The sequence below is a fragment of the Gavia stellata genome, chromosome Z (assembly GCF_030936135.1).
Source record: "Gavia stellata isolate bGavSte3 chromosome Z, bGavSte3.hap2, whole genome shotgun sequence".
In the NCBI taxonomy this organism is placed as follows: domain Eukaryota; kingdom Metazoa; phylum Chordata; class Aves; order Gaviiformes; family Gaviidae; genus Gavia; species Gavia stellata.
The window spans coordinates 84382051-84396139 of record NC_082637.1 but is presented as its reverse complement, the minus strand read 5'-3'; the positions used below and the strand labels follow the sequence as shown (position 1 = coordinate 84396139).

General features: G+C 38.8%; 1 protein-coding gene across 2 annotated transcripts in view; it reads right to left on the bottom strand.

Moving 5' to 3' along the window:
* Positions 1-59: 59 nt before the first annotated feature.
* The window catches only part of RASA1 (RAS p21 protein activator 1), a 65807-nt gene continuing 51777 nt past the window's right edge, over positions 60-14089 (bottom strand). For both annotated transcript variants that reach the window (XM_059833277.1, XM_059833279.1), the window contains 7 exons: positions 13283-13398; positions 11945-12031; positions 9059-9126; positions 6135-6223; positions 2996-3073; positions 1640-1774; positions 60-927 (listed from right to left, as the gene is read on the bottom strand). In XM_059833277.1, the coding sequence (XP_059689260.1) occupies positions 844-927; positions 1640-1774; positions 2996-3073; positions 6135-6223; positions 9059-9126; positions 11945-12031; positions 13283-13398 (657 nt within the window). In that variant the 3' untranslated portion in view covers positions 60-843. The remainder of the gene's footprint in view (positions 928-1639; positions 1775-2995; positions 3074-6134; positions 6224-9058; positions 9127-11944; positions 12032-13282; positions 13399-14089) is intronic.

Genomic DNA, 14089 nt, shown 5'->3' with positions numbered 1-14089 from the left:
TTTCACTTATAAAAATATTTATGGTAGACTTACAGTACACAAAAAGACCAACCAATACATATTTTATAAAATGGTTTAATGAATGCATGCATGTCTGATACAATGATCAATAAATTTACTGAATTCAAATTATTTACTGTTGTAAACATTTTACAAAAGCATTGTGATTTATCTGGATATACAGTTCCCAATGGAAGAACTATTCAGACTGAATCAGTGGCACATCAAAAAATAAAGCTGACAAGACCCATTCTGCATGTTCTCTTTCAACATGATTCCAGCAAGAGAAACAGCATGGTATAAAAAGTGTACAGTAAAGATTGTTCCTACCATAACATCAAATTCTGGAAACTGTAAATACAAGTTAAAGTGGTTGAAACAGTCAAAAGTCGTAATTATTGTAACCAGTCAGAAATTACAGTAAGAAATGTTATCCAGTTATATGTGGTTGTCAAAACAACGCATTTCTTTTCATGTCAGTTGAGAGTTCTTTTCCAGCAAGACAGCAAAACTTTGGCAATCAGAGGTGCTGAAAATAACTTCCAGAGTTCAAGACACAGTCACAGCATTTTCTTTGCAGAAGGTGAACTGTACACCAAGGCTCAGAGGTTGTGAAATCTGTTTCCAAGTGGAAAAAAGTGCAAATGTCCTGCACAGATAGCTTAAAAAGCTGCTGGTACAATCATTCACCAACAGAATCTTTGTTTTCTTTTTGCATAGTTCACACATCACTGGGAATGTGACAGGGTGTGCTATTTTTGGCAAGAGCAAGAAGAAAGTGATACTGGTGTGAGTCGCCATGTTGGGCATGCTGGATCCATGCAGAATTCAGGTAGAGGGCTGCTACCTGATGTTATTGGACACTGAATACTGATTTTGTTTTTGTTGAAGCAGTTCAGTAATAGCCAAAAGCTTCTTAAGAACATGCTGTAGGAAGAGAGTCAGTAAAACCATGCATTAGCAACTGGAAATGGAACAGTCTTGCTTGAGAAGCATTTTCAGCATTAGCCTATCAGACCTGCTGCTAGGTAGTTTAAAACATAGTAAAACAAACAAAAAAAACCCCCCACTGATTCCCTCATCAGTAAGATGCTGCTTCAAAAGGGAAGTCTAAAACAGCGTTATGAACCTTGCCTCTCCAGCCGTGGATCTTTTTGCTGCTTTGTGGTTGCAGAGGGAGGCTAAGAAAGCGTACTGCTAACACACTGCTGGGGTTTGCCAGAAGTTTGCCATGTTTGTTTGCAAATGTACTGGTAAATTAGGAAACAGAAATGGGAGGTATCAATAGAAAGCTAACGGAAGTAAATTTGTTTCTCAACTGAAAAAAACCCAAGATCCTAAAACCAACGATCCAGAGAGGCTGTCAGGAGACAGTAATTTTGTGGGTTTAGGTTTCCTCTAGAAACTAAAACTTCCTCTGGCAACTTTAAAAAACCTTCGGTTTTGTTGCATGAAGAAAAAACTACGGCCTAAGTATTTACCTTTACAGCTAGCTAACACCCTCCTGGTGAAATGCACGCATTTTAAAATGTTCATCAGTCATGCTGCTATCCAGAAATACTGCAAAAGAATCCTGATGTTAAGGAGTAACTGAAGACATTCTGTACCCATGATTTGTTCGTTAAGCTTTGTCATTTACCTGCATTACGCCTCGCTCATTACTGAGCGTACGGAGTTCGTCGGAGTGTGCCACGCATATCTCATGCAAGGCCGCCAGATCACGAGATAGGTCAGTTCTAGAGTGCTCCGTAGTGTCTGGAAGCTCAGGAACGTTCTTCAACAAAGAAGACGAGAGCAGGTTTAGGGTGCAGAGTACCCGGGCACACAGGAAGAGAAGTTACAGATCTACAGCTCTGCCGACACAATTGTTTTAGACCACAAGCAAGTACTGTGATGTTTTGTTCTTCCCAGCTACGTCTCCAGTCCATCCTTCTTCTTATGAATTACGTATTTCTTCTCCGCAAGCATGCTTTTTATCAGCATACTGCCACTTCTGCTCCTGCCAGAAAGGTTCTTACTAAAAGATCTGGTGTTGCTACACTACCATGGAGCTGACCAGAAAGCTACTGCATACAGAGACTCATAACCTTCCCCTAAACGAGGGGGATCCATCCTTCAGGTGCTTTTTGCCATCTAAATGAGGTAACAGCAGCAACAAAAATTCAGCAAAATCTGTAACTACCAGTAACCCATTACACTGGTCATAAACCAATAATGTTGTAATTAAAACAGTAGGTTAATCCAACAGTTGTTTTCAGACCAACAGTTTTCAGGGACCTCATGCGGAATCTGTCATTTAAAGAAAACTGACATATCATAATATGCAGAAGTTGCAATTTAACCAGGAAAAGGTGACATATGGCAACCTACCCAAATGCCATGCTCATATTTATATCTTATCAAAATACTCTGATAGGTCTTCTAGGTCACTTTTAAGGAACCAATTCAGGAAGCTTGGCACATGTCTTTCATCTTGGTTTTTAAAATGAAGTCTTGGTTTAAAAATACACATATATAACATGAGGTCTTAACTCCTGTTACAGCTATCATACACAGGACAGTAACAATTTAAAAGAACACAGGAACTGCAGTTCACTTTCAAACTACAGTATTTTTCAAAGCAAAAGATAATTTCAATCTCTGGTCAAAACTGTATGACAAATTTATGTAAGGATTTTTGTCTTAAAACATATTTTTAAATATTTGTGGGTTTGGCCAAAATTTCTAATCCTCATAGCTATGAAATCTACTTCAGCTTCTCACATCTACAGAGGCACTAAATGAATAAAGTCTAAGATGACATTTAATGGCATTAATTCCGTATGACAGGCCAGCAATCTGTGGTTTCTAAACGTACATAAGAACAATTTATTCATTTACAAGCATTCAAAATTGTGGGGAAGCCGATGCATTTTTGTGCTAGTCAGTAAGTGTAAAGATTTTTCATTACAAGGTTGCTATGTAGCTTCCAGTAAAGGTTTCTTTAACCACTTACCCCAAGTTCATCCAAGAACATGATCATGCGATGTTTGTTGCTCTTGATGAATGGATTTACCCCTTCCATATATGGCTCCTAGTAATTTTTAAAAGGAATCATTAGAACAAATCAATGCTAAGATAATTGTCAGACCTGAAGTGAACACAGTGCAGTCAGACAAATGACACTGCAAAACAAGTATGTCATCTGATTTTATTTTTTCAAGTGAATTTCTAATGTCTGGTGTGCAGCCAGGCAAAAGACTCCAGAATTCGGTATTTTCTTACATTCAGAAGATTCAGGATCTCCGATTCAGAAATTTTCTTATACATGCATACTGACATAAATTTGCATTAAGATGAACGTCTCTCGATACCTAGCTGTAATGAACAAATGCTCTACTTTCAAAGGTATAATCAGGAGCAAGCGCCCTCTTTCTTGTTTTTTCATTAATGCTTACATTCCAAGTTACATGTGTCAGAGAAATAACTTTATAATGCCAGCCTAAAGTCACTTTCATTATGCTTAAGTCAACAGATACATTTTTCAACCGTGTTTTGGCCTGGGAACAGAGACAGACCAGTTGTTGCTGGCATTCTCTTAGCGTTACAATAGAAACTTCATTGAAAACTGGGGCTTTTTAGTGCAATATGTACACTTGATTTACAACATTAATTATGTCTAGCAATTTGAAAATGAGTATAAATAGAAGGGGTGCTTTGAAGTGCTCTACCACAGAAAATGCCAATCTAAGGAGTAAATGTGTTGCAAAAGCAGGGGACAGGGAAGAGTCAGAGGTTGGCAGTTCTTCATTTGTTTCAGAATTGTATAAGCTATACCCAGCTGGGAATTCAGGCCTGATCAGTCTCAATCTGAAAGTTAATTTACTATGTATAGATAGAACATGTGTGGAATGCATTTCAAGGCTGTGTACAGAAGCACGCCAGTACTGATGTAGTTGCCAAGCTACTCTCTGTCGTATTTGAAAAGTCATGGCAGTCAGGTGAAGTCCCTGGTGACTGGAAAAAGGGGAACATTGCACCCGTTTTTAAAAAGGGTAGAAAGGAGGACCCTGGGACCTACCGACCTGTCAGCCTCACCTCTCTGCCTCGGAAGATCACGGAACAGATCATCCTAGAAGCTATGCTAAGGCACATGGAGGACAGGGAATTTGAGACAGCCATCATGGCTTCACCAAGGGCAAGTCTTGCCTGACCAACCTAGTGGCCTCCTGTGATGGAGTGACTACATCAGTGGACAAGGGGAGGGCTGTGGATGTTACCTACCGGAACTTCTGGACTGTTAGATGGATAAGGAGTTGACATGATGGCCACATCCAAAGAGTTATAGTCAATGGCTCAATGTCCAAGTGGAAACCAGTAATGAGTGGTGTCCCTCAAGGGACCATACAAGGGACCAGTACTACTTAGTATCTTCATCAGTGACATAGATAGTGGTATGGAGTGCACCCTCAGCAAGTTTGCAGATGACACCAAGCTGAGGGTGCAGTTGATTTGCTAGAGGGAAGAGATGCCATCCAGAGGTACCTTGACAGGCTTGAGGAGTGGGCCCACGTGAACGCCATGAAGTTCAACAAGGCCAAGTGCAAGGTCCTGCACCTGGGTTGGGGCAATCCCCAAGTTCAATACTGGCTGGGGAATAAATGGATTGAGATCAGCCCTGCGGAGAAGAACTTAGGGATACTGGGGAACAAAAAATTGTCCATGAGCTGGCAATGGGCTCTTGCAGCCCAGAAAGCCAATCGTATCCCGGGCTGCATCAAAAGAAACATAGCCAGCATGTCAAGGGAAGTAATTCTCCCCTTCTACTCTGCTCTTGCAAGGCCCCACCTGGAGTACCACATCCAACTCTTGGGTCCCCAGCACAAGACAGGCAAGGACCTGCTAGACTGGGTCCAGAGGAGGGCCATGAGAATTGTCAGAGGGCTGGAACACCTCTCCCATGAAGAAAGGCTGAGAGAGTTGGGGTTGTTCAGCCTAGAAGAAGAGACGGCTCTGGGGAGACCTTACTGCAGCCTTTCAATATATAAAGGGGGCTTATAGGAATGACAGAAAAAGGCTTTTTACCAGGGCCTGTACTGGCAGGACAAGGGGCAATGGTTTTATGCTGAAAGAGGTAGATTTAGATTGGAGAAAAGGAAAACATTATTTATGGTGAGGGTGGTGAGACACTGGCACAGGTTGCCCAGAGAGGTCATAGATGCCCCATCCCTGGAAACATTCGAAGTCATGTTGGACAAGGCTCTGAGCAACCTGATCTAGTTGAAGATGTCCCTGCTTATGGCAGGGGGGGGTTGGACCAGATGACTTTTAAAGGTCTTTTCCAACTCAAACCATTCCATGATTCTATGATTACCAAAAGATGCTTCCCCTTTGGCATCAAATAATCAATGAAATGCAAAAAAGCTGCCATCATCGATTTAAGGCAGAATATTTACCCTTCTGATTCTTTCCCATCACGGATTCCTGCTCTAGTAATTCTCAGTTGTCTTTTTCATATGGATATTCCAAAAGAAAATGTGCCCGTTTTACCATCATGGACACTTCTGTTGTGGTGGGATGGCTGCCTGCCTTTCCTCTCCCACTTCTCCACCCCAATGTAGGAAATACTGGAGTATGAGTGCTAACTTTTATGTTGCAAATGGAAAAAAGAATGCTCCACATACTTCCACTGTTGTTGGAGCAAAGGCCTGCTCTGTTTATCTGTGTCCTTACAGCATCAATATATGGTTGCATCACACTCTAATACCTACTGGTGTGGTCATTCATTCATCAGTTATTTTAACAGACCATTGCTGGTGTTCCTACTACAAGATTCAAAATCTTCATGGCATGTACCAAGTCATTAATGTGAGTTTCTAGATCACTTCCTCTCAAATTATTATTGCTCCTCTTCCCAATTTGACCAGACTTCATGCTACTGCTGTAATTCAGACCAACACCCTGTTTAGCTCTAAACGAAGAGGACAGAAGAAATTGCAGCAACAAGGCCTCCTTGCTGATGAGGACGAACAGGTGATGTAACAGGCTTTGCAGGAGAAAACAGCAACAGATTTTTTGCATGTATTCAACAGGAACATAGAAATGTACTGAAAACATAATTCTAGGCAGTTCTGTGTGTGTAAAATTATATTCACCTTAGCTCCAAATTCAACCAGATTTGCTAAATTCTGCACAGACTTGGCGACCAGCGTCAGTGTTCTTGCAGCAGTGGGGGAAGGAGAATCTGGCAGGAATACAAAGTAGAGTGTTACTAGCCATTTCAGTTAAAGCTAACAGCAGTCTTTCATGGAATAAAGTATTTTTAATATTATAACAGAACTGCATGTGGAAGATGTCACTTGGTGTAAAACTTACGTTGCTTAATAATGTCCACAAAAATATATTAATACGAACATCTGATCTTCTGTAATAGTTGCATACAGAACAAGTATGCAGAATAAAGTGGTGATAGTATGAGTTAGGTGAAGTAAGAACTATTTTCACAGAAATGAAACAGTTCTGTTGAAAGTAGGATTATTTGTTGTTAGACTATAAAAAAAAATTACCTTTAGAATAAAAAAAGGCAAGTTTACCTTTTTCCTTATTTGTGTATACCCACATAAGTGGGCTCTGACAAGTTATACAAATTATGCTTTTAAGTTACTGGCATCGGGAGAACAGAGTAAACATTACATGCAATCGTGGCTTGTATTTCCATGAAATTATAGTCACTTGCTGTACTTAACATTACACTTAATATTAACCACTTCATCAGTTAAAACTTTCCTTTTCCAAAAAGTGATATTACCTCGTAATATCTTACAAAATTGTTTTTCCCTCCAGTTAAGTAAATGGTCTGGTTGAAAGCCAGGTTTGAAGTGTTCCAAAATTGACATTGTTATTATATAAGCTCTAAATTTTATAATTCTTCATAAGAATGCTATATGCTCTTCATTGCCTACCTGCATCTTTTGTTCTTTCTTCCCCTCCCCCTCCAAAACCCACTAAAAACTAAGTTATAATTTAGTTGTATAGCTCCAGCTATGGAAGAAAATGTCAGTTGTTTGTCGTATCTTGTGCTTGGTCCAATACAAGTCTTTGAAGCAGCAATGCTGGAAAACACTACTAGCCTTGGAAACGAGAACTTCAGGTTAGGAGAACTGATCTAAGAAAGTGAATTACTTTAAAAAAAATCAAAGATTCTTGAAACAAAGCATTTAACTTTTGAAATGAAGATTTTTTTTTTTTCAATCACTGTTGTTGAGGTGATACCTATACACCCAGTCTTCAGAATACTTTTTTCCCCTATTACGGGAAGAAGGTATGTTGGAGGCTTTGCTCCAAAAGGAGGACTGCCTCGTACCTTTTTTTGAACAGCTCTAAAAGTCCTAGATGGAGTCTGTAAGTTTACCTTAGCAGTAGTTAAGAATATTAGCTGAGTGTACAGGAGCAGGACTTTCAACACTGACAGACAAGCTTAAAAGGCATTACTCAAAGTTATAGGTAACTTTTTACACCTGCAGACACAGTTCCACCCAAGTTAGGAGGTACCGAACTTGCAAATTACCTGAAGATAAAAAAATCCTAAAGAAAGGATCACTGTGTACCAGGCCATGTTTCTTAAATGCTTTCTCCAAAGCATGTATGGAAATGATTACTGGGTGAGAGAAAGGAACTTTCTGTTCAAGACAGCCCTTCTCATTTAGTATAGCTTAAAAAGAGATGATAGAAAACATGCTACATTGTCTTACAAACTGTCTATGAATAAAGAAAAAAAGCTTTTCTGAATCAGATTTCTGATTTCCTCCTATTTCCAAATCAGCATTTTACTAGTAAAAATCAAGAAACTGCTAGGGAGGGAAGGAGGAAGACAATGGCTAGTGCAAACGAAATGATGTGTAGCTTGGGGTAATCTTTGTTTTCTGGGTTTTTTTCTTGGCAAAGATGAAGTATAACATATGCAAACTTTTAAAACTATGCAACTCAGATGTCTGAATATTTTAACTTTAGTAATAAGAGTTTTCAGTAGTTTAAGCCTTTCCTTTTTTCCTCCCACAGAAGTTCAGTTAAAAATGCCCACAAACATTTCTAGGTGCCTAAGGCAACTGCCATGGGATAATCCACGCCCTCACCATTAGATCTTCACAACAGGAAAGCCCCACGCCAACAGTGTGTTGTCAGATGTGCTCCCTGATGTGCACCACTATCCCAGTTGCCCCTACGAGCTGTTCGGGAGAATGCTATCTGATACCGGCCAGAACTGTGCCACAGGCCAGTACAGCAGTTCTCCAATCCTGTTCTTCCAAACAGGAATGTTCCTGTCGCTGTTTTAGTCAACTACCATAAATGCCCTCTACTGAGAGAGCATCAAAATACAGGGTAAGACTTGATGTGATGAGAACATTCACTTAGGCAAGCCCATGGGTACTCTCCTATATATGGCCTTTAAATCAACCAAGATTACATCTCAAATCGGCACAACCCACCCTTTCTAAATGCCACCCCCCTCTCTCTCTCATCATTAACATTCTGTATTTGAGATTGATTGTACTCAATGAGTCAAAGTAAAGACTTCTCCAGTGGCTGGAAGCTATCTAAGCAGGACGTTCGAACAAGATATTTGAGCATAATTTTCCAGGTGCACAAATGTATTCCAAACTCTGCAGACACATTTTCAACTTTATCAATCTTGTTCATTTAAGAAATACCATTGACTTTCAGCCATTAACTTTGGCATTGCTTTGTATTCAAAGTGACATCTGAAGATCACACACTTACATTTTTCACACTGCTAGAATATATTCCACATTGCTAGACTTTAACTCAAAAGTGTTTTATTAAATACCACAATGCATATTTTTCTGGACTTTAAAATGACATTGGGCATAACCACAATCTAATCTTTGAGGGTGAAAACCATACGCTGGCTGCCTTATGGAGAAGTCTGACAAGTGATATGCATAACATGACTTTGGACACAGCGTTCAAAAAAACTTCGTATTTTCCTACATTAGACACTACAGTAATTTCATGCCTACTACTGTATAAAGTATGAATTCAATCTGAAGCATATAGTCACCTGAGATGATATTAAACATCCTTGGGTTCAGGATAGCAGGACAAATCAGTCGAAGAAAAACAAAGCCACTGAAATGGGAAGAAAATTGTATTTTGTTCAATAAAATTAGAGAATTAATGTAAAATTGTGTAGTCTTTAAGGACTCAAGTTAGCATGGAATCTTTTTGAGACAGACACCAACCAACCAGCCTGCGCTCTGTGAATACATTAACAAATAAAGAATATCATGCTATGACTTCAACTATGACAAAAGCTGAAAGAATAGGCATATTGATCTCTCAGTTAAAGGTGAACTGTTGAAACCATCTGGGAAGAACTTAATTGTAAAGCCATACTGAAGCCAATCTCAGACCACGTGGCTTCCAAAAGGAGGAGCACCTGGTCTCTGACCTCCCAAAGGTCTTCTGTTGTCTGCTACAGCAAGGCATCCATCCCACAGATACCTGCTCTCCCAAGCCAATGTAAGGAGGAGCACAGGAGCAGGTGGGCAAAGGGAAAATCTCTTTTGGCAGCAACGCAGCCTTAGGTCAGCTTAAGCCGATCTGTATCCTGACAACAGTATGGTACAGTAGAAAAATAATAAGGGATCTGCTACTTTCCTCCATGAAGTAATTGCTGCCATCTAGAAAGCTGGGAAAACAGTGCTCTGCTTTGACTGCAGAACTAGGAACTCATTCCACAGAAACCCAGAATAGCCTTCAGTAGCAGAAGTAAAAAACAGCCGTCTCAGGTTAACCTCAATTCTGGCTAATTGCTATACAATGAAGTGACATATGGACGAACTAAAGCAATCTAAATCATCTTTAATTTTGTTCAGAGTGCTTGGACACTACCAGCAGACTGGTTTTCACTACAGCAATACCAAAGCCTGACCTCTTATAAAAGAAGGAAGGGGACCTTACGCTACCTTCCCTGTTGGTAAGTACACAGTGGTGGTAATGTCCATATTACTTGAAAATGACACACACAGTAGAGAGGTTAATGTACCCTCCATATGTCCAAGACATGTAGTATATACTGTTACAGACATTTCTTATTTCTCCAAGAATCATGAATTATGGGCTGGTAAGACAACAGTTCTTGGACATATGTGAAGCTGAAATATTTTCTGTGGTGTGATTTTAAAGGAAGTATTTAATTTTGAAGCCATGGCATATACACCGATTCCTCTTTTAAAGTGCCCAAAGTTGAAGGCCAATGAAGTATGAATCTGGGATGGACCCTGCTGACATGGCAGATCTGGTGCCTCCTACCCTGGTCAACCTGCCTAAATTAAGAATGAGTCAATACCTAGATGGCGGTTTTACGGCCAGAGCGAAATGGAAGCACCTTCTTAATGATACAGCAAGGGAGCTACCCAGACATCTAAAAACTATCTGCCTCTGAATATTTGATCATTCTTGGAGCAAAAATAGTGCAATGGAAGATAATATTCATCAGTGAAGGCTGTGAAACTCTGTACTCTACAGAGAAATCAGAGGTATCCACTTGCGAAGACTAGTATCGCAAAAGACAGTGATCCAATATTTATACCAATCAGTGGAGACTTCTGGAAAACCCTGAATGTGACCTGTGTCCACTAAAGAAAGCCACATGGTTCTCTCTGGAGCTGGCGAGGAAGAGAAAGCTATGGTATTGACCACTGAGCTCTACAGCCTTCCAGTACGTTAAGCCCCTCAAAGTAAGAGGTACTCTCACAACAACAGCAACCTCAATTTCAAAGCAAAGCCCCTGCATGGTACCCCAGATGACATAAGCCAAGGCTTCTGGTGTCAAAATGATAAACAAAAGCCAAAGACAAATCCTCTGAAGGACTCCCTCTAAAGGAGATTAACCTTGGCAAATCCTATGACTGTCAGATACTGCAAAAAAAGGAAAGATACGGCTCTGATACCCTTCAAACCCCCAGCAGTGTTCAGAAAAACAGTGTCAAGACCACATCTTTGTCAAAGACTGCTGTTTGACCTCTACTGCAATGGACGGTGTTAGAGGAAGAACTTGTGTACTGCACTGGTTTATGAATGTACATTGGAGTTTTTGTGGCTGGTGCGAGTTCAGGGAAGCCCGTTTTATAACCTCCTCCAACATTTTTAGAGGAGCTCTGGAGTGTTTCAATGTGATTGGGCTGGAGCAGAGATACGAAACAAAACTGGGACAGCATAGAATCACGTGTTTTTGGAAACCAACACAGTGTTGATTCAGAGTGATCAGAACCAGCAGCCCAATGCCAGCGACCGAGAGCCTTCTCTGATGCAGATAACTACATATCCCAATGCAGACAGTACCTCAGCAAAATCTATGAGAAGAGATTATGAGAATTCTTATGAGAAGGTATTAGATTCCTTACTGTCTTGGGTCTGCATTTTAAAGGGCATGGATCTTAAACTATGTAAGATTTCCCCAGCAATTAACACACACTACATAAGAGTCCCTGGGTAAGGCACAGTCCTCCCAGAGAGCATATGACAGAAATGTGACCTTCAGAGGTCATGGCTCTCTACAGGTATCACAAAGGTTAACTACTGCTTTGAGAGAAGTTTTTCTTTCCCAGCATGAAAAAGGAAATTGCTGGTTTAGAGTAGTTTGTAAAACTTGACAAAACGCAAGTAAATTTGTAAGTTAAAACTATTAAGTAAAGCTATAGTGATCTCTGTACTACATCATCTTATTCTGGCAAGGCTCTAAGAACACGATTAAGAATCTAGCAAGCTCATAATCCTTTACTGGGATATCGTGCCTCAGCATCATGATATCTTAAATACTGCTGCAACCTATGTAAGTACTATACAGTTTTGTCACTAAAAGAAACATAGATAAGCACGCTGAAGTACGCCTTTAAGAAGACTTGAAAAGATTATCTTCAAAATAAAGTGACAAGTAACTTACCTAACAACTCTGGTTCTCATGGTGGTATTAGCTGGCCACTTGTTTTGAACAGACTTCTGTAGGCACCCATAAATATACCTCAACGTCCTGCAAAAATAATAGCTAATTACTCATTCCATTAAACTTATAGAATAAAAAAAGCTGGTCAGAAAGGATCTAGACCAACCTCCTACTTGATGCAGAACTATTATCAATTCTACGTTTATAATTTAGACATAAGCTTTAAATTAACTAAGAGTTAATTGATAAGTTAATAAATTTATAAAAAGTCAATTTCTAAGTTCATAAATTTATATTAAAAAGTAAAATTAAAATGGCAAGGAAAAACCTTTACTAATATAGAAGTCTATATGCAATTCAGTGATTATTCACATGTGCATTAAATGTTTTATAACTGCATTTCCTGTTTCTTAAGTAGTATTTTCTTTTAAAAAAAAAGACAATTTTGATGGTTTGATTCTTTTATTTTTAATTTTTTCTCTTCTTAACTAAACAATAACTATTCCTTCCATAAATGACAATTAGGTGTTTAAAAGTTAAGCAACCACAGCAATAGTCCTCTCCCATTAAAAAATGGGAAAATTGTGGTGTATTTCAGAAAATGTTGAGAGGTGCATCATATACTTAAAAGGAGTGCAACTTCTAATGCTAACCTTGCCAGCACTAACACAAAAGAAACACTTCTGTGCTACTCTGCCATCTCAAAATTGATGATTTTGTTTACTTTAAAAGCTAATGACACAGTGAAAGAAAACTGTTAGTAATACCCACTTTTTATTAGATGGTTCAAATTTAAACCATGAACACAAGTTATTTTAGCAATTTAAAAAAAAGAAAAAAAGGTATAACGTCTGCATTTCCCTAGCAGACAGATGTAATCATAGCATGGTATCATTCTACTACTACCAGCTTCTATTTTTAATATGCTGTTAATAATTCCATCTCTTTCTCAGAGGAGGAGGACTTGAAAGAATTTGTAATCAACTTAAATATGTATGTCTGCTAACTACTACTGTTTTCTACATTTCTGTGGAAATACAAGATTGATTATTTTTATTATTCTTGCTTCCCTGACCTCTTGGGTCTAGTAGCTTCTCCTTCAAAGAAAAGCAGGTGTGCTAGCCTGAGGCTTTTGCAAAAAGCACTATTAATTTCTGAAAGTGTTATTTCCCACCCCCCCAATCTATATTCCTCTGTGTGCATAGAGCAAGCCTAAAAGACATTAGTCTTATGACTGATTAGAAGATGAACCAGTAAGAACATCATTTTAAGGTGCAGTGTAATTCACGCAAACAGGAATTTTCAAGTATAAATCTGAACAGAAAAGTGCAAACTTACGGAGGCAGTATCTCTGCAGCCATGAATATTTTCTCCACCAATTCTGAAAGTATACTTAGTAGATGTGCCAAATTAGTGTTTACATCTTCATTTTTTTCTAACTTTGAGGGATTTAACTAAAACAAAAAGAGAAAAAGATTGTGTTTCTTCTCCTAAATAGAACTACGTATATAGTTTCATAATATTACACACTGAATACTACACTTCAAAGTAAATTAAATATTCTGCTGCTGTGCAAGTCTCTTACAGAACTCACAAGTCTGTTTCAACGGCTAGTCAGGAAACGTGAAGAAGCCAACGGTTTTAAGTTCTAATACACTAGGCTTTTAACAGCTCAGATATTTAACACTACCCTTCTGCATGACCTTTTTGTCTCTCTCAAACCAAATTTCTGAGGACTCCCATCCTTTCCACAACTAAGTTAAAGTGAACACAGAAGTTAGGAGGGTCATTTTAAAAACAGTTTCAGGATCAGTAACAATCATTTAATATCAGGAAGTTTTACATTAAAACTAAAGTTCAGACACTGACTTCTACAGTATCTTGAGTTTACTGGAAGTTACTTAGGTTAGGACATTCAGTAACTGCTACAGAATAGCCTACAATTGCTAAAGAATAAATAGATAATTTAAAGACATTTTAATTAAAAAACTTAAAAAGTTCTACTATGAATATTATTGAAAGCCAAAATCTAGGGGGAAAAAAAAAAATCTCTTAATTAATTCAGTTCCTGTATTTCTCATGTAAACTAATTTTAGTTCTGAGATATTAATAAATGTCTCTGAAACTAATATTTAATGCAAACAT